This window comes from Neolamprologus multifasciatus, chromosome 20, assembly GCF_963576455.1.
Source record: "Neolamprologus multifasciatus chromosome 20, fNeoMul1.2, whole genome shotgun sequence".
NCBI lineage: Eukaryota > Metazoa > Chordata > Actinopteri > Cichliformes > Cichlidae > Neolamprologus > Neolamprologus multifasciatus.
In genome coordinates, this window is record NC_140458.1 from 24098640 (window position 1) to 24118890 (window position 20251).

General features: G+C 42.0%; 2 protein-coding genes across 3 annotated transcripts in view; one reads left to right on the top strand and one right to left on the bottom strand.

The window, feature by feature from the left end:
* Window positions 1-7829, bottom strand: part of znf341 (zinc finger protein 341) — a 10607-nt gene extending 2778 nt beyond the window's left edge. Inside the window, exons 1-15 of one of the 2 annotated variants that reach the window (XM_085145838.1) lie at window positions 7631-7829; window positions 6907-7017; window positions 5597-5787; window positions 5166-5315; window positions 4775-5077; window positions 4506-4689; window positions 4286-4376; window positions 4114-4204; window positions 3869-4034; window positions 1873-2090; window positions 1544-1752; window positions 1136-1232; window positions 800-932; window positions 239-350; window positions 77-147 (exon numbers count right to left, since the gene is read on the bottom strand). In XM_085145838.1, coding sequence (XP_085001964.1) covers window positions 77-147; window positions 239-350; window positions 800-932; window positions 1136-1232; window positions 1544-1752; window positions 1873-2090; window positions 3869-4034; window positions 4114-4204; window positions 4286-4376; window positions 4506-4689; window positions 4775-5077; window positions 5166-5315; window positions 5597-5787; window positions 6907-7017; window positions 7631-7661 — 2158 coding nt within the window. In that variant the 5' untranslated portion in view covers window positions 7662-7829. Of the gene's footprint in view, window positions 1-76; window positions 148-238; window positions 351-799; window positions 933-1135; window positions 1233-1543; window positions 1753-1872; window positions 2091-3868; window positions 4035-4113; window positions 4205-4285; window positions 4380-4505; window positions 4690-4774; window positions 5078-5165; window positions 5316-5596; window positions 5788-6906; window positions 7018-7630 lie in introns of both variants that reach the window. The other variant, XM_085145837.1, reaches the window with a different exon arrangement.
* Window positions 7830-7956: 127 nt separating this feature from the next.
* Window positions 7957-18738, top strand: e2f1 (E2F transcription factor 1). The gene is made up of 7 exons (XM_085145843.1): window positions 7957-9489; window positions 9737-9836; window positions 10701-10920; window positions 11074-11226; window positions 11487-11601; window positions 11692-11974; window positions 15366-18738. Exons 1-7 carry the CDS (start codon window positions 9238-9240, stop codon window positions 15605-15607), a joined length of 1365 nt encoding a protein of 454 aa, XP_085001969.1. The 5' UTR covers window positions 7957-9237; the 3' UTR covers window positions 15608-18738.
* The last annotated feature ends 1513 nt before the right edge of the window (window positions 18739-20251 follow it).

Below are 20251 nucleotides of genomic sequence, written 5' to 3' on the forward strand. Positions count from 1 at the left end.
ATCTGGAATACAGAAGATCCCTAACAGTGCTTCTTCATCTTTTTCCTCAAAAATGTTCTTGGTGTTATCCACTCACCAGAGTGTGACAGGATGTGGGCCTTGAGTTTGTCTGGTCTGTTGAATTCTTTGGTGCAACCGACATGTGTCCTGATGAAAATGAGAAAAACAAGAGTGAATAACTTCTAGAAAAGGAAAAACAAACAGAAGAGAACAGGGCTTTCCCACTTAAAGGTCTCACCTGAAAGGACACTTGTATTTCTTAAAGGGTTCATGAATGAGCATGTGTCGCTTCACTTTGTCTTTCCTGTTGAACGTCGCCTCACAGAGGGAACATTTATATGGCTTTTCACCTAGAAAATGGAATCAGCATTAATCTTACGCCTGTACTTTGACTACTAATCTGCATGCACAGCGAACAAAATCAGGTGTTCACATCTCATGAGATGCTAAAACCAGTCTAGAGTCACTGCACATCTGCAGACCACCTTACAACCCACCCCCCCCAGCACCTTCTTGTCATGCAGCCTGACCTAATCGTTACCTGTCTGTTGTCTGCTCTAGTCTGTCCTGTTATTCCAGTCCCATAGTCTTCCATTGTATGTATCTGTATATATTAGAGCTATTTTGTAACATTGTAATACATTGTATTGATAGTTGCTGTTCTTAGTCACTTGGAGCAACTGTGACCACCTAATTTCCTCTGACATTAATACTGAACAGAAGGGAAACTGTGCATGTTTTACATACAGTCTGCGGTGCATGAGGTCATATAACATAGCCAAACAGATGGAAAGATAACCTGAGTGAATCCGTGTGTGCAGTTTGAGGTAGTGCTCCGTCTTAAAGGCCTTCTTGCAGATCTGACACTTGAACCTGCCGCCAACGCCGTGTGTGGGGAGGTGGCGTCTGAAATATCTTTCACATGGGAAGACCTGATGGTCGCAAAGGGCGTGAGTCAGAGACTGCACTGACACGGGAAACAAAACGCCTAAACAGCTCAAACCTATGTTCATGAACTAAACCATTCAAGCCAAGTTGCATTAGGCACAGGGAATCTGAAGCCTACTTTAACATGTGCATACACAGAGCTTTGCAAGTGAATAAAAGGTGAAACGTCGGATGTGTCATAGTTTACCTTTTGACAGTGTGGGCAGGGAAAGCTGTGCGATGCAGTTAGCAGATGTTGCTCTAACGCCTCTTGCGTAGAATATCGGCTTTGGCATTTCACACATCTGAAGGAAAAACGTAAACTGTCACTGTTAACAAATCCTATGAAGAAGCGCATTCCGTCTGACAACTGTAGAAATGACTAGCAGACATGCAGTTCAGAGTAAGACGTGATATATAGTTTTTGCTACAGGCAAAAGTACAAGTGATTATTTACAGCAGCAGAACAGTGAACATGAGACCTGCTCAAGACAAACTATGCAACAAAGGAATATGACATATCTGTTATGGGATTTATGCAAGCAGGCTCTCTCCACCTCTCCAAACTTCTTCTCTCTACTCCTTCTTCCACTCGAGGATAACTGCTTGAGCTGACCTGTACACAGTGGCCTCCTTGCGTGTATTTTGCTGCGGGCAGAGGGAATGGGAGTACTGGTGCAGTCCCAGCTCAAAGAGCGAGGGGAACACCTTGCTGCACAGGTGGCAGCGGTAGGTCAGTTGCTCCTGGTGCGTCCGGATGTGTTCCAAAAACTGATCCAGAATCTGGAAGGTCTGGGAGCATGATTTTAACACGCACTTATAAACCTGCAGGAAAAAAGTCACAAAGTCCGAGTGACTAACCCCGTGTGTGTCTGGACGTTTACAGTCAATCAAGCTCATCAGCACAGTTTTCTAATGTGTACCCATCATGTCTTTATGACTCACCTGCTCCCCCTTGTGTTGGGTCAGGTGGGACTTGAGCTGGAAGTAGGTCTTAAACCTGCTGGCGCAGAACTGGCACTGGTAGGAGCTGTCGATCACCACGATCTGTTTGGTCTGAGCCGGGCACTGCTGGTTCTGCCTGCTCTGCACATCCTCCGCTTGGCTGCCCTCTGGCTCAGCCCGAACCTCGGCCACTCTCTCCTCCAGCTCCCCAGGTGCTTCTGCAGTCAAGCATTGAGTTAACAGTGAGGGCTGTGAGTGTCCACATGTGTCAAGAAACCATAACCATGAAAAGACAGTAGAGGCTGATTTATCAGTGACAGTCACTGTTACTGACAAAAACAGACTTCTTGAGGAACACCGCCACACCTCTACAGCTGAGGGACACAGCAGCAATCTGCCCACCTGATTTAAATCTGGTTGCTGTCACATTCAACGTTTTCTCCTTAGAATCACTGGAATGATTTCACTGATGCTGCTATTCCTGGCTCGCTCATTCACTCTGACTTGGTGTCAGGCAGTGTCAGCGTCAGACCTATCAGCTATCATTTTGGCGAGGACTACAAAGGAGGCAAATGTGCTGAGTAGCACTGAGCTGACTGCATTGCTCCAGGAGTTCAGAGTGTTTGCCTAGAAAGCTCCTACTTAGATGTCACAATATTAAACAGTAGAACTTTATCACAGGACCTGAGGTGGTAAAGTGTCTGTGCCTGGTCATGGTCCTGACCTGGAGCACCACATCTGGGCTTGGACCCTGTGAAAAACTGCAGTTTGGTCTCAACATGACAGTCAGGTTGGTTCGACACAGGAAGTCAGTGGTACAAAGGGTCAGAACAGGACTTCCTGTGAGACACGGACTGGAAACAGTCCAGAAGTGTGCGAGGATGCAATCTCAAAGAGAAGTTTGACCAAATTTAAATCAGGTACATTTTTTTACTTTTCTTTTAAAATTGTCTCGTGTTGTAACTGATCGTTACTTCTAACTTTACATAGCCCTTTTCTCCTGAGTTTCAATTGTTGATGTTCTGAATAACATTTTAAGCGAATTATTTGAAATCCATTGATTAACTCGTGCTTATCTGGAAATCAGGTCGCAGTGGCAAAGTGTCCCAGACGTCTTTGTCCTCAGCAACATTTTCTAGTTCCTCATGGGAGATCCTGAAGTATTCCCAGGTCAGACAGGGTATATACGGCAAGATTAACTAAACGTGACAAAATACCATGCAAGTACAATCTCCAAAAAGCGCTCATATGTGTGGTTAGTTTTACAGATGATTTACAAAAGCTGTGCTGCTTTCTAAACACAGGTGCAGTCAGTTCATTTTAATATCAAATGCAAAAACATGCTTTTGTTCTCCGTCAGATATAAGCAAAGTTAGTAAATCAGAAAGGAACTCCCAAAAATACATAAAGGGAGAGTAAAACAAGCCCAGTTTTGTACTGACAATGTGTAAGTAAACTCTTCAGTGGGTTCTGGATCTACACCGGGCTCTGCTTGCAGTTGGGTGTGCCCAGAAAACCTCCAAGAGGAGGCAACCAGAAGGCATCCTAATTCTGACCCTCAACTAGCACCTTTCAACCTGAAGAAACAGCGTCTCTGCTCCCTCTGGCTGACCATGCTCCACAGCCTCTAATCCTGAGCCCAGCTACCCCACTTTATTGAGGAGCCAGCAGTGAGTTACTACTAACAGGTAGCTCTCCCTCACAGTGTGAGACAGTTTATCAGTTTAAAACATTTCCAGCTTTTAGTCCGTTTACAGCGATGACATCTCCTTCCTACTCATCATCAAATGAGGAACCGGCTTATGAGCGTTGGTGTTTATTTCTCTTACGCAATGACAGCAGCTTGTCCATTTCTAAGTTTGTTAGTAGAATCTTAGTCTGTTTTTTCCACTTGGACACTTTGATTGTTTCTTCCCAACATTCCCAGGACATTCAAATGCTGGAATTTCCAGAACACTGATATCCTTTTCACAGTGTGTTATTTAACAGACGGTACCTGCTTGCGTTGGCTCCTCTGCTTGTGTTTCCTGCATCCCGTCCTCATCCCGCTCACTTTCCTGCTGCCGTTCCCCGCCTTCTTCTTCCTCACTCGGGGGCACTGGCACCACCTTTACTGTGATTGGTAGTCTAGACACAGTGCTGGCCACGCTCATAGGCCACACCTGTAAGATAAAGACAGCTGTTGTTAGTGTGTTGATTAAAATTTAAATACATCATGCAGATACCTCTATATCACAGCACCTTGTGTGTCTGCATGTGTTTCTTCACATTGGACTTCTGCGCGAAGGCTCGTCCACAGACGATGCACTGAAACGGTTTCTCTCCCGTGTGGCTGCAAGAGGGAAATTGTTTTAATGAATCCTTTATTTCAGCTTTAAAGTTGGTCGAATCTACATCCTGGAAAGCAACTCACCTCCTAATGTGCTGCTGGAGATCAAAGTTTTTTGAGAAGACTTTATCACAGAAGTTACACTTGAGCTTCGGACCTTTTCCCTTGAGCTGCTCTGCTGAGGAGTCCAATTCAGACAATTAATACAGTTTATATAAACAGTTAATACAATTTATATAAACATCCATCATGTTGTCCTCTACAGGTCCATTAGGTAAAAACTGTAAAACTTTTCCACACGTACCTGTGACTCCATCTGAGCTTTTTTTACAGTTCCTCGGTCGCTTGGGAACGATAACCTTTTCAAAGTCACCCAGCTCCACCATGCTGGCAGTGATGCTGCAGGTCTTGGTTTTGGTGCCCTGCTTCCCGGGGCTGTACAAGGGAGGGGTTGTGAACGAATGACTCTCCACACCCTGACTGGGCACCTGAGGAAGACACGCATGGTCACAGAAACTGGAAACGTATCATTTTAACCACTGCGATGGCAACCAAACAGCAAGCCTCACTCACTTGCACAGGATGGAAAGGCTGCAGACCCAGTGTGTGGATCTCAGCTCCACCCCCGCCACCTCCGACCATGTGGGGCAGAGTGCTGTACACCTGCACCACTGAGTTGCTGTGGCTCGCCGGGACCTGGGAAGTGAGTGTCTGCTGGGTGGGCTGTGCAGGTGGCAGGGGATGGGAGGACGGCTGCTGCTGCTGTTGTTGTTGTTGCTGCGGGGGCTGCTGCTGCGGTTGATGAAGGTGATGGAGGTGGTGGTGGTGATGGTGCTGTAAGTAGGACACACCGGCTGTGTGCATGCTCAGGTTACTCTGTCATAAAGGAAGCGGACAGATTTGATGACAGGATGTAATAAATTCAAATGCTGGGGCGTGAAGGAGAGAAGGAAGCAAACAGTACCTGTATGGGAGTCTGCATGGGGGCCATGGGCTGGTCGATGGAGGTGAAGGCTGAGATGGCAGACATGAGGATGTCATCGCTGACGAGCACGTTGCCTTGGACCAGAGTGTGCGTCAAAGGGGAGGGAGGGACTGTGATGTAGGTGGACACCTGTGTGAATGCCAAGTTAAACAGTCACATCAGCTGCTTTTTGAATCATTATAACAAAATCTTTTTTCCTTTACAGTCCTGGCCTCTTATATAACGTATTTATAATATACTTTTACCATCAGGTCACCTTTACCTCAGGCCATTACCTCTTTCCCACTTCTCTTTACATTTCTTATCAGTTTTATTACCGCTTTAAGCTCTGCACTCTGCACAACTAACTTATTAAACCGAGCAAGTTATTTATCACCCCCACAGATAAATTGCCCTTTTGCTTTCCTCACCTGTCTGTTGGCAGGAGTCTGCGGTACTGAACTAATAGACGGGACAGGCGTGTAGGCATTGGTGGAGGCCAAGGACACTGTGGACAGAGAAGGGGTGCTAGACTGGCACTGCTCCCTCTTGTGCGTCATGAAAGCAGGCAAAGAGTTGAACTGTTTTTTACACTTCCCACACAGGAACACGTCTTCGTCGTCTGTATAAAGGTTTTAGGCAGCAAGAAACAGCAGACGGGGAAAAAAAGACACTCATGAGTCAATTTTGAGGATGTTAATGCACTTTCGGACATTTAATGGGTGGTGATATTCATCCTGTAATGTTTTTGCAGTGATGCACTTGGCTTTAATAGCTATTTTAAAGGAAAAGTATTTTTTGAAGACTGCACACGATGACATCATTTCACAACAAAAAGTGTGCACCACCAGATAAATGAAACTAGCAGTTGAGTCTGTCACGAGGACCTCATTTTGGTTTGATGAACCAGCTAATAGTTAACTAACTAATAACACAACCGTAATAACGTGTCAAATTCTTGCCTCTAGATTCTTCTTTTTGTGTAAGGTTTTTGTTATGTGACACAAATATGAGCTGCAATAACATCAGGATGAAAAACATGTGCTTATATACTACTTACATTGTTTTAACTGACATTTGCTTAATAAGCTGATCTGAAGACAAGACTTTTCAAGAACCTTGGTCTCTGCGATGATTTAATCAAATTAAACTGAATCCAAGCACCAGGGTCACTGACCGCCACTCAATCCACAAGGCACCGAACCCCTGTGGTACCTTCTGTTTGTGGTGGGCACATTGTTGCTCATTCTGGCTATGCCTGGAAAGGCCCCGTGGATAAGGTCTGACCACCAGGCGCTCTGCCTCAAGCCACATGTCTGACTCCATGGTTGGGCCTTGGTAACCCTCTCCTAGGCAGGGTAAACTGTTCCCTATTTTTAGTTCTTTTTATTGGGGTTTTCTGAATTGCTCTTTGTCTGATCCTCTTCCACACTGAAAGAAGCCAGTTGAGGTGATTCTGGCAAAAATACCTGCTACCTGAGGGGTTTTTCCGACACATCCTCCCTTTAGAATGCATTGGGAAAAATCCAGGACAGAATGAAGAGAAATATCTCAGCTGGCTTGGGAATGTCTTGGTGTTCTCCTGTATTAGCTAGAAGAGATGGGCGGGCATCTCTCCTTCTGCCCAACAACCCAGACCCAGATAGGCGGCAGAAAATGGATGGATGACATGTCTCTTGACATAAAAGAATAACAGGACAATAACACAGCCTGTCCCACAGCTGTGCATGCCATTACATACCCATAGACTGGATTGTTGGCGTCCCAGAGACGTTTTGGTTGTTTGGGTCAGGAACACCTCCTTGGCTGTCTAGCAGTGACTGGACTGCCAGCACTGTCTGATTGTCCATGCCTGAAGAGTAAGAAGAAGAATTCACCTGCTGCAAAGATCCATTTTATTCTGAACACAAGTGATGCATGACTTACTGAAATGTCTAAACATGAATTAGTAGTTTTATCTTATTAAAAGAAAAATCAACTGTGATCAGAAGCAATATTAGTGTGGAAGACTAACAGCTTTCGATAAGGATATCTCTACATCCATTTCAAATCTGCGTCCAGTAATCTCCTGAAACTACTCACTTACAATAACAGTAATAATTCATTTACAACAAACATGTTGTTAGTCCAGTAATATTACAAAGTCTTGTCATTAAGAGGGCCTGAAGAAAAGAAAATCACCCTGAAATGTAAATACATTTACCATCTGACAGCAATACGATGACTACGATTAATAATAAGCTGTCCGTTAGGTCGAAAACGTGTTTAATCACTTTGTTTGTTTACATTCATACAGAGTCCTTCCTATGTGCTGTTTTCCTTATTGAAACAAAACCAGAGGCTCGTACGTGGATTTACGTTATTTTTCTGCGTTTCCAAATGGGCCTACATCAGTGAAATGTCTAAAGTAGGAGCAAACGTTTTGGGTAACTGTAATTACGCTGCCAATAAAGAAATACTCATACCTTCCAGCACCTCAAATATTGCCTGCGCCATCTTGTAGCACTCCTACTGCGTGGTAGGCGCTCGATTACCTATGGCTGCCTCTTGAGGTAACTCTGCTCAACTAAGGAAAATCGCTTTCACCCAGACATGTTTTATTATTATTAATGTTATTATTATTATTATTATTATTAGTAGTAGTATTTGTGAGGAACTCTTCTCGAACACGCAAGAAGAACTGCGGTTAATAGTTTTTTTTTTACTCCGACAACAACAAAAATGTAAATGTATATTAATTACAAACAACTTGCTTAACATCAGCCTGATAAACTAAATATATTTGCTTCAACTAAAGTAAAATGCTTTATTTTCCAAGTTCCACGAACGCGCTTCTCATCGATTTATCTGCGTTCGTAACGTGACAGACACCCGCTTCTGCCAATCAGAGCTCCTCGGCCCCGCCCCGCGAAAAGCGCACAGCTCAGACCAATCCCGACCGACTGCTTGGCGCACGTGTTGGTTTCGCGGCAAAAAAGATTTCGCGCGAAAACCGTCAGGGGCTTGTTTAGATGTAGATCAGCTGAGACAATAACAACAATAAAGGACGATAACGGGGTAATGACGGCGGTTTAACGGGTGGATTGCGGCCGGGGTGAGCAGGCGAGGTCCACCGATTGTTATGTTGAACCGTGCGCTTGTTTTTCGCCGCTTTATGTGCTTATATTTCCAGTTTTGTCGGACTGCTTCCTGCGTGCCCCAACAAAACAAGGGGATTGAACAACTGCCGCTAATAAGTTAGCTAACATGCTAATCTGCCCTATATATTCATATTCGACCACATCTGTGTACTATCCGCTGGACTGATGCTCGCTTTTATAGATATAGTCTCAAAGATGATTTTAAGTTCCCGTGATGCTTTTTTGCGGCGTGGATATTTTGTTCTGATCGCTCACTTCTGTAAGCTGCTGTAAAGTTTTAATAGCCTCTTAACTTCGCTCGGTGTTTAATACAAGGAGAAGTAATATTGTTCTACCGGCGTGACCTGCGAGTTTGGCGGCTGCTGGAGTTTGTTTTGTGACCCTGTTCGAGTCTTTGTCATTTGGTTGGAAGCTAGCTCGTTAGCCGGGGTGGTAGCTTTTCAGGGGCAGTGTGGCCAGGCCTCGGCTCTACTGTACTGACAGGAGAGATGAAAACAAAAGGTTAGCTTGCTCTCTTTGCTAGCTTGCCAGAGTGGATTTCTCCCACGGCCAGTTTCGGACTGGTTCTCTGATAACTTATTCGCGGCGGAGCTTTTATAGTATGCATTTAGCAATATTTCATGTGCCAAATTTCCTGTTTGGCAGCACACCCTGGCTTGCTGTTTCAGCCTCAGCCTGAGTTTTAGGACGTGGCTTTACATTGCTGTGGTGTAATCAAAATGTTTAACAAAATAAAACAGTTTATGAAATGTTCCACCTGCTAATGAACTCATTCGAGACAGTTTTCACGAGAATTCACCCTTGTTGCCTTTATTCACAAAAAAAAAATGGCAGATGTGAGTCGGTGCTGATACTGTCATAACAGCACCTTAGTTTATAACCACCACAACCACCCAAGTCCAGTGAAGAGGGGCTCCTGGTGACACACTGCAATGTCAGAGACTCTGATAACAGGGCAGACATCGGAGGATCTGTTAGCAGACTTTGAGACTTTGCTGAACTCTGGGAGTATCAACTTGGACGAGGACCACCAGATAGTGATTATCACCAGCCCCAGCAATGAAGGACTCCACCCAGCCCCTGCCCCGACGAGCACGGGGGAGATCCTCCTGTTCGCCACTCCGCAGGGCCCAGCTGACGTAGGGATCCAGGACAAGAGGAGACCGCCTCTGGGAAGGCCACCGGTGAGGAAGGGAGGTGTGGGAGGAAAGGGGAGAGAGAGAGAGAAAGTGAAAGAGCAATAAGGGAAGTGGTTAAACTGAGGAGTTGTTCGTTTACATACTGCACGTAGCAGAGCTGCTGTAAGTTACCCACCTGTTGCTGGTATCAGTTTGACGTTTCTCTGCTCGTAAACAGTGCGTGTCTGTGTCAGCAGTTTGTCTGTTACTGTCTTACGTCTGTTTCTTACTCCAGACATGTGTGTTCCTTCAGGTAAAAAGGAAGTTGGACCTGGACAGTGACCATCAGTATGTCAGCACCACTCGACCTTCCACAGGCCAGGCACCGCTTTCCACTCCTGCTCCTCCCAGAGGTACAGCTGACAGCCCACACCCCACTCTAAAAAATCCTCGCCCACACATCCTTGCTCACCTTTGCCCTCAGTCATTGTCATAAAAGCAGCTGTTCTTTTATCAGCACGGCCTGTCATCCTGTCTCCTCCAGGCTGGCTGTATTGAGAGAAACTTACAAATATCTGTCTATTCAAATAATGGAGAGACTGTTTTTTTTGAGAATGGAGCAAGAGAAGAGGCGTTGCGGTTTATCAGTTCATTTGATCCCTTTCATTTGCAGTATTTGGGCTCACTGCATGCACCAAAAGGATCAAATGATGGACTTAAAATGGAAAAGCTACATGTGACACACACATTATATTAATTGGTATAATCTAGAAATATGAGTCTACCCCTCATGCAAGATAGACTTCTGAATTGTTAGAAATGCAGTCCATGTGGATTTCCACTGGGATCTGTTTGGAAGGAGATGGATGCAAAGCAACTTTTCAGTATCAGTCATTGACGATATGCACAGCTGGATAGCAGAGAGGAGTGAGGGGGGAATTCTTTATTTTTATATATCAAAAGCACAGTGGTTAGCACTGTTGCCTCACAGCAAATGGGTCCTGAGTTCAGTTCCACCATCAGGCCAGGGTCCTTCTCTTGTGTTTGCGTTTGTGTTCTCCCCAGGTACTCTGGCTTCCTCCCACTGTCTGAAGACATTGTAGTTAGTGGGGTTAGGTTAATTGTAACCCTAAATTGCCCATTGGTGTGACTGAGTGTGTTGTTGTCTGTCTCTATGCGTTAGCCCTCTGACAGACTGGCAACCTGTCCAGGGTGTACTCTAGACCAGTAATATGTGCATTTCTTTTAATTCTTGTATGTATTCTCTTTCTGCCCAGTTCCTCGGACCACGGCAGAGAAGTCTCGGTATGACACTTCTTTGAACCTGACCACAAAGCGCTTTCTGGACCTGTTGTCCCAGTCGGCCGACGGCGTGGTGGATCTGAACTGGGCGTCTCAGGTGCTCGATGTTCAGAAGAGACGCATCTACGACATAACCAATGTCCTGGAGGGGATCCAGCTCATCTCCAAGAAGTCAAAGAACAACATCCAGTGGCTGTAAGTGTTCAAAGACGCCTAAAACAGCAAATGAAAGAAATCTGGGAACGGGAGCTAGAACTGTGGCAGAATAAATTGGTGTGTGTGTGTGTGTGTGTCTGTCTGTGTCTGGTGACCCTAAGCAGTCAGTTTTTCTCTCGTCTACCCCTGCAGCGGTAATCGCATTGATGCGGCTCTGGTTTCCCGCCATAAGGAGCTGCAGAGGGAGGTGTGTGACCTCACAGATGCTGAGGAGCAGCTGGATGAGCTCATTTCCAAATGCAATCTGCAGCTCAGATTGCTCACAGAGGACCCACAGAACAAAAAATATCCTTTTTGTTTTGAGTATCAGGTTGTCTAAAGTGGTTAAAGAGCTCAGAGTGTTGCCGTGTGCAGACACGTGTGCACAGCTCTATGATCTCTAAGTGATGAGCTGCGATCTGTTAAACGGAAAGCGGCGCTAGCGGCAGCAGTGGAGCCGAGCTGGACACGTGATGCTCGTGACTCAGAAACAGATGTCAAAAAACAGATGGCCTAAACATTTACATTAATGAATAAATTTATTCCTTAATCGCTGAGTTCATCACGTTGGGGTATGTGCGCTGTCAGGACTTGAGGCAGTCGTTCGACTCCCCCGACCAGCTGGTTATGGTGATCAGAGCTCCACCAGAGACCCAGATGCAAGTTTCAGAGCCCTCTGAGGTAAAAGCTTTGAAAACATTTTGCCCAGGTCACTGGACTCGCTGTTGTTGGAGTTTCTGCTAACGGTGCACATCTGCACGCACATCCCAGGGTTACCAGGTGTCGCTGAAGAGCACGCGAGGTCCGATCGACGTCTTCCTCTGTCCAGAAGACAGCTCTGGCGTCTGCAGCCCTGTGACAGGAGGCAGTCCCTCTAAACCCATTACTGACCCATCTCTTGTTCAACCTCCCACACAACCCACTGACCAATCACAACCCAGAACCTGCTCAACAGCCCTGGAAGTGGGTTTATCATCTCCAGCATCCACATCATCCACTGTAACAGCAGTTTCGCAACAGGACCCCTCATCACTGGTGTTAGGTGGCGACACAGGTGAGCGTTGTAAATAAACCACATTTATGTATTAATTTGTATAATTATCATCAGGAACTATTTTAAGGCCACTTCTGCGTAACACAGTCTGTTTCCAACATTGATATTTTAGCCAGTGCAGAAAAAACATGAGGGGAATGTTTGCCTCACCTTTCTTGGACTGATATATTTCCTGGAAGTTTTTTTTTTTAGACCACAAATATTTGCTTCACAGGTAACCGAAGAAGGAGAACAGCAAATAGGTGGAATTAATAACATATCAAACTTGGCAGGAAGTCCCACAATTTTGCTTAAATTTTTACCAAGGACATCAACCTGAAGCGTTTCCTCAGGTTGAGATTATCGGCGGGCTCGGGAGAATCCACAGTCAGTGGGAGACTCTCAGCTGACAGGGTTTTGTGGTTTCAAAGTTTTATTAATGTAACCTACTACAGATCTCTTCACACTGAACTTTTTGTGTGTTCCTTGGACATGTGGAGAGCATCTGTGTAGGAAAAGATCTTTTATTTAATTTAAAGACTTTTTTTTTATAGTATTATTCGTTTTATCTTTATTATATCACTATATATAGTGAGAACACTAAACAAATGAATAATAAAAGCATATTCATGGTTTTTTGTAAGCTATGTATTCAGTGTAGAGATGGACCGATCCGATATTACGTATCCGTATCGGTCCGATACTGACCCAAATTCCTGGATCGGATATCAGAGAGAAATAAAAAATGTAATCCGATCCATTAAATATCAAAAAAGCACCTCACAAAACTTGCTACAAGGCGTAACCCGGCTCATAACCTAGCACGTTGCAGCAGTGTGCGTCACATGATAGAGCAGCTGTGTGTATTTGTAGCCTCGCTACCAAACCAGCATTTCATCTCCGAGGAAGTTTTCCCAGAGAGAAGTAAAGCAAGTGTGTAAGTTCATCTCTGAATGTTTGTAAAGCATTCCAGCGTTAAGCTTAACAACCGATATATGGAGTGACTGCCTCTCTCTCTCTCTCTCTCCTGCTGCTACTTCAAACGTGAAACTGATCAATGATCAGCTGATCGGCTTTTCTGTCGCGAGTCCGTCTCTCTTGTTTGTTTTTGGCCCACTTTGCACCAGAAAGAGGAAACCAGCGGCTGAACAACAGCAGCACATTTAAGCTTTATAAGCTGTTGTTAGAATTTATTTAATATTACTTTCTACACCAGAATCTTTTTCTATGTAGCTGACGGCTGGTAATTGTGCAGGGGCGGATCTAGCAAAGTTTAGCCAGGGGGGCCGATAGGGCATGAACAGGGAAAAGGGGGCACAAAGACATACTTTTCTTTCTTATTCTCATTTAAAATGTTTAGCTTTTAATAAATAATTATCTGACTCTTACACCCAAAGTTTTAATCTTATGTAAAATGTATAGAAGTCCATTACTGTATATAGTAACTGTTAATTCTAATATACCCTAGTAAGCTATAGTACTTTTTCCTTTGGGAAGGTACCATCTGTGCAGTCTGCAATTCTGTTGAAGAAAGATGTTGAATCTATTTAATTATTCTTGAAAAAGAATTTATTTCTGTGCATTTTCCTCCCTGCATCAAATTAAATTTGATTACATCGATTAAGCATCATGAGGTGGAGGGTGGTTCCCTATTTTTTTTTTTGCTGGGAGTTTGCAACCCTATTAGTTAGGTTGCTTAATATTTCTGCTAAGTACTCTTTAAAATACCAGAATAGGAAGGATGGAGCAGGTTCAGATTAGTATTGCTGAACTATGAAATATTTTGGGCGCAGTGTATTTTTTACATACAAGTATAACAGAATAGCTTTAGTGTTGTTATTTATTTAAACTTGAGTATAAACTTATACAAAATGCAGCAAGATATTAAAAAAACGTTTTATTGATTAAAAAACACACTATATCGGATTCATATCGGTATCGGCAGATATCCAAATTTATGATATCGGTATCGGTATCGGACATAAAAAAGTGGTATCGTGCCATCTCTAATTCAGTGTATAAGACAAAGTATTGAAGCACAGGCAGATATGGATGGCGGCACACTCCACATCTCATAAAGTGCCACTGCACTAAAAATAGTTTATCAGAATGTATCTAGAAACATACAGGAAGTCATTAACATAAACACAATGTCAACAGTGAACATGTAACATTGACATGATGTCACAGTTTGTTCTGAGCTATTATACAGAACTTGTGAGGCTTTGAGTTTTATAATAATAGGGTTCCCAAAAGCTATATAGATGATGATAATCCTTCCCATAGTATTGTCCATATTGATGTAGGATTTAACACAGCAAAGCATAACTACATCCTGTAATCATTATTGTAAAATTAACACATTTTAGTGCTAAAACCCCAAAAAGGTAAATGAAGCTTAGATTTCTGCTTTAATTTCTGTTACAGATTTGACAAAGTAAGAATAAGTTAAAACTACTACCAATTATCCCAATATATACATTTAGTCTGGCTCAGTTCAGAAACTATGTAACACTTTTTTTTTGTAATAAAGTAGACGCTTAGTCTTGTAATATGAGACTTTCGACATTTTGTTGTTGTGTCGGTCGTAGCGAGTTGTGTACTTACTAGAAATGGCATTTGCAACAGTTCACATTGATTGTTGTTCTAGCTAGCTACTGCATTTTATCAACATTTTCAACTTGCAACACTTTACAAATAATTCTAACAGTGAAGGTGACACAATGACACCACAACACTGTCGTGCTCTACCTGCAATGCTTGAAAAAAATCAACTTCTAGCTAGCTAGTTGGTGTGGGCATGAACATTTGTGCTGATGACTTATTTTACTATTGCTGGAAATTGCTTGCTGGTTGCTATGCAGATGTATATTGATCTCGGGTAAAAAAGTGAACTGCGGGTTCACTTTTAAGGGTATGAAAAGGTAGATGCAACACTTGAACCCGTGCCTGCCTCCCTAGTGTTTGTGGGATCTCTTGAGTCCTTCTTTTAAATGCAGACACTGTTTTCACTGCTGACACTTTGTGTCATCAAACAGGTGGCTTTAATTGCATTAATCAGTAGAATGCAGTCATCCTCTTCCTGCTGTGCCACATCAAAATGTCTACAGTGGAAAAAGCTTTGCTTGAGGCACTGCTGCTGAAGTGTTCCTGACTCCCATAGATAAAATATTATGCACACTGGTACCTAATGCAAAACTAAGAATAAATTGTTTTATTTATGGTCTTTAGCTTGGTTTTGATCATGGTAATGGACTTACTGTGCTTATTTGCAGCTCCATATTTTTTATTCTTGAGCTTTTCATGATTTATTTTGAAATAATTTTCACTGATCTTATACTGTAAGTTGCTGAAGCTCTTTAATCCTCTCTTTAATCTCTTACTATTTCTTACATTTCTCTTTCTGTGACAGAATCCATCCTGGGAGGCGACCCATTCTCCAACCTTGGAGACCTACCTGATTTTGATCTCTCACCGCTCTCTTCTACGGACTTCCTGAATGGAGAGGGTTTTCCTCTCCCATTGGACGGTTTCATCAACTTGTCCCCCCCTCACAGTCACGACTACCACTATGGACTAGAGGACCATGAAGGCATCAGTGAACTGTTTGATTGTGACTTTGGTGACCTGTCACAAGTTTTGGGGGACGATTAGAAGTTAAAAAAACAAAAGAAGAGGAGCGTGTGGGCAAATGATTATAAATTCAGGCCTTCTCCTCAGTGATCGGGAGCTCCTTTAAAACAAAAAAAGAAGAAAAAAAAGAATGGGAATCAATATTTTATGGACACATCATTATCAAAAATGTAGTGTTTGCATTGTGGGAGTTTGGAGAAATGTTTTGTGTATTGTTTTAATTGTGTTCCCCGAAATACCACCCTAACTAAAATCTCAAATAATTCCCCCTAAATTGTACAGCATATCATTAGCACTTCTCTTTGGCCATTCAAAAGTTTTAGACCAAGAGTTTAGCTTTAGAATAGCTATTTAAATTATTTATATGAATGTTATTTTCATATTTTGTACCTTGTGAGGTTTTCGTGTTTGATGTTTTTTTTTCCAAGGTGTGTGTGTGTGTGTGTGTGTGTGTGTGTGTGTGTGTGTGTGTGTGTGTGTGTGTGTGTGTGTGTTGGGACTCTTAGGGCTGGTTTCCTAAACACTGACATGTTATACCTCTTCAGGTTTGTTCCTCAGATGGCTCGGACTAAACGAGAAACTTCCGCACGCGTCCAGGACTTTTAGCCCAAAGCTGCTTCAGTGAGGCCAGCTGGACTTTACAGAAGCATTTTGGCGTTGCGGTGTAGTTTAATATTTTTCTTTCACACCCACAGAGATCATTAAAAACCCAAATTTAAAAGGCTTTTCCCTTTTTAATAATGTGGTTTAAAATCACTGGACCGTGATAGAACTGGATCCTGTAACATGGCTTCATTGTGAGCTCCAAATTAGATTTGCACAGACCCAAACTCTACCACAGTCAGTGGATTTGGATACAGTGTTACTGTTGTTAACACAAACTAAAACTGTGGGAAACTGGAACTTAATAAATGGTAGAAGATTTACCACGACACTTTAAATTTCTTTTTTTTTTTTTTTTGTAAAGAAAACATCTGCACAGTAGTCAAGCGCTTTAAAGTATGAAAATGGCAAAGATAGAAACTCCACTGCATGACAAAAAAAAAATGGCCGCTTTGAAGTATCAATGTGAACTTAGCCTGAAAACTTAAGGTATGTTTTGTCAGTGTGCAGGAAACCAGGTGGGTAAAAACTAATACTGATTTGTTCTCTATTAGTTAGCTAAGCGTTTAGCCATAGTCTCAGGTGTTCGGAGCAGAGCAAAGTCTTAAATCAACTGTTTTGATGCAAAGGTGTGTGGGCGTTACGTAGGTTAATGGTAGATTTTTAAAGGTGTGTGTTTTAAAAAATTGTCGTTTAAATATTTTAGCTGTAGGTAGGTTCAAGTGAGTTCACCGGATGTCTGCAAATGGAAGTTCCTGAAACAACCCGACTGTGTCGTGTAGGTGGGGAGGAACTTCCAGCAGGTCCCGAACCCCGGACCTCCCAAACTAGTCATTGTTTTCTGGACGCATTCAGTGTGGTTTGTTTGTCGTCCTGGGTGAATCAAAAGACAGCTGGAGCTTTACTTTTACCAATCCAATCAGTGTAAAGCAGTGACGACTCCAGGAAGGATTCTTGAAAGTTCAGAGCAGGCGCATCCTGTTATTCTTCAGTACATGCACATCGAGTCAGTTCAGAAAGTTGTTTGTGATGTTCATGCCTTAAATCCATACCCAGTCAGGTCAACAGGGTGGTACATCTTATCTTAGGTGCGAGTGATTGATTCTGTGTGTCTTCTGCAACGGTCACACCGGCTTCACTGCACGTACTACTTTGTTTTATTTTTTCACTTTTTTTGTTGTTAAGGAAACCATATTGATTTTCAGAAGTATGTGGCAATAACAGACATTTTCACATCATGTACTCAAGAGTATGAGATGATCATTGTAGTTAGAAATGTCTGTCGTATTTTCTCGTCCTAAGTTATGTAAGCTAACATTTTTTTTTCCCCCTTATCATTCTTTAAATATTGGATTTTGTGTGTGCAGGTGCATGTGTGTGGAAAATGCACATTTTGTTTTTATTTTTTGGAATTTAATATTTATTTAAAAAGGGTACAAAAATTTTTTTGATCTATTTTCTGTCATGAAGGGATTTTATTTTGTAAATCCATGCAAATCATTAATTTCTAAATGTGCTATTTGTCAATTAGCTTCTTATTCGTAGCACATTTTTAGATTTTTGCCGTGTTTTCTACTCAGTGCATTTTCCTGCCTTAAGCTGTTGTCCATGTGCAACCTTTGAATTGGCGTGTGATGCCAAAATTTGAAAAAGAGAAGTCTTTTTCGTTTTGTTGTTGATTGATTGATCTGTAACTTACTTACAGTTCAGATTTAAGTTTTTGTCATGTTGCAGGCAACATTGCTGTTCTAAGGTTGTACATGAAGTATTTTGTAGCCTTTGGGTGCCTCAGTCTCATCCAAATGTTTTAAAATGTTGTAACTGCTGTCTTGTTTCCGTATATCTTCAAAATACCATCTGAGAGGTTTTCAACTGTTGTTACAAGCAACTAGACTCCTTTTATAACAGATGATGTAACACGTTTCGTCTCCGTGTTGGACTTCAGCTCCCATCTATTGTGTTCGCCGCCCCGCTTCACAGGACAAATGCAGCAAGTGCCTTGCTGAGGTAAAGCAGTAAGTCCCTAAAAATATTCAGATCAGGAAATCTTAATGTGTGGCGTCCTGATTTTCCGCTAGTTGTATGTAGAATCTGTTTGATTTTTGTTTGGAAAAACTTTGCACCTTCACTTTAAACTCAAATCTTTTGCATTTTTCTTTTGAATTTTTCTGAAACAATAGGCTATATTGAACTCATCATGAAATGACATTTGATCCTAGATTTATAACACTATAAAATGCACATTTTGAAAGGCAAATTTCTTTCTGTTGGAGTCACCTTAGAGTACAAAATAAAATAATCCAGATCTACTGACAAATCTTTAAAAAATGATGTGGCTTAACAGAACAGAATTGAACGGAGTGCAGCCCTAAGTTGCTGTTCTCAGCTGGCTTATCGAGAAACTTAACAATCTTCTTGTTTTATTTTTTTCTTCTTCTTTCATTCTGGTTAAAGTTTGTACTTGTGATTTACTTATGGATCCCAATATGCCCTTTTGTATCGAAATGTCTTTTGACAAAATAAAAATAACTATTTTCATTTGAATCATTTGTGTCGCAAATTGTTTTTGTGTGATGTAAAGAAAATACGAGGTATAGTCTTGTTATTACATAGTTAAACCTTCACTAGTATTCTATTGAACCATGTTTGTTTACTTCAGGAGGTTGATTGTAATTTAGTACTATCAAAAACATTTCCCCCACAAAGGTTAGCAGTGGAAGTTGCACAGGAGCCACATAAAATCTGTGCTATACATTTCTGAGCTAAAAAAAAAAATTAGAGGTGGGTGGATCGATCCAAATATCATAGTATTGATACCAACACTAGCATTGGTATCGGATTGATAATTTGTCTGTACTGATATCGGCAATACTGGCCCTGTATTTAGCTGCTATTGGACCGATACCAACCTTCGTAGTGTGGCACAGCACTACTGTGGCCACCAGACTGCTGAACACTGACCACTAACACTTCATAGACACTTCACTGTCACTTATCGAAACTACAACACGTATGCACTCCATATTGTACATAAATCCCATTTTTGCACAATATTCATCTGCTGACTTCTGTATATGTTATATATAGGTATATACACCCATGCACGTATACTATATGTATGTGTAGATGAATGCATAATTAGTAATGTGCATACATTCTTATATTTGTACATATATTTATTCTTATATTTCTCATATAACAAATAAAGCTTTGATTGATTGATTGATTGATTGATATTTCTTATTCTTATATTTTGCTTTGTTTCTTGTGTTTCTTGTATTTTGCACACCGCTGTTGCTTGTGAAGCTTGCTCACAAGAATTTCACTCACATGTGCTGCACCAGTGTGCCAGCACCACCAGCAATGATGTGACAATAATGTTTGATTTGATACATGTTAAATGACAAGATATATGTGTTCAAATAGCATCAATTAACACACAACTTCAGTTATTTTATTTCTATGTAATAATTCTTCATAATTAAATAATAAGAACAAGTAGTCTGATGTCCTGTAATCATTATGATGCTATAACTTGAAATACAATAACACATTAAGTTTTTGTACAAAGTATTGGTATCAGATCAGTATCGTAGACGCCACCCTGAATTTTACCTGGTATCACATCGGAAAGGAAATCAGTGGTATCACATGTCATTAGTTAAACAATGTGTATTTGTGACCTGGTAGTGTAACAGGCTACACCCTCAGCATTTTCAAACTGGCATGTGAGGAATCTGGGTTAGACTGGCTGTAGATCAGTCCTGAAGTTAGTGATAATCATATGTATATATGCACAAACAGGCATTTCTCTCAACTCCCTGGCATTTTATACTGTAGTCAGAACATTCAAAAATGCCTACTCCTTTTATGAGCAGTCACTGTTTAGACGGTGACTTTTTCCTCTCCTTTCTTGTAATTTCAACTCTACAGCCAAAGCAGTCTTTAAATGACACAATCGAAGGCAAACTCTGCACTTGCTATAGTCTAAAGACCTCGTATGACTTCATTTTAATTAAACAGTGAGGAGACAAGCCGCAATGAAATTGCTCAAATGTCCAA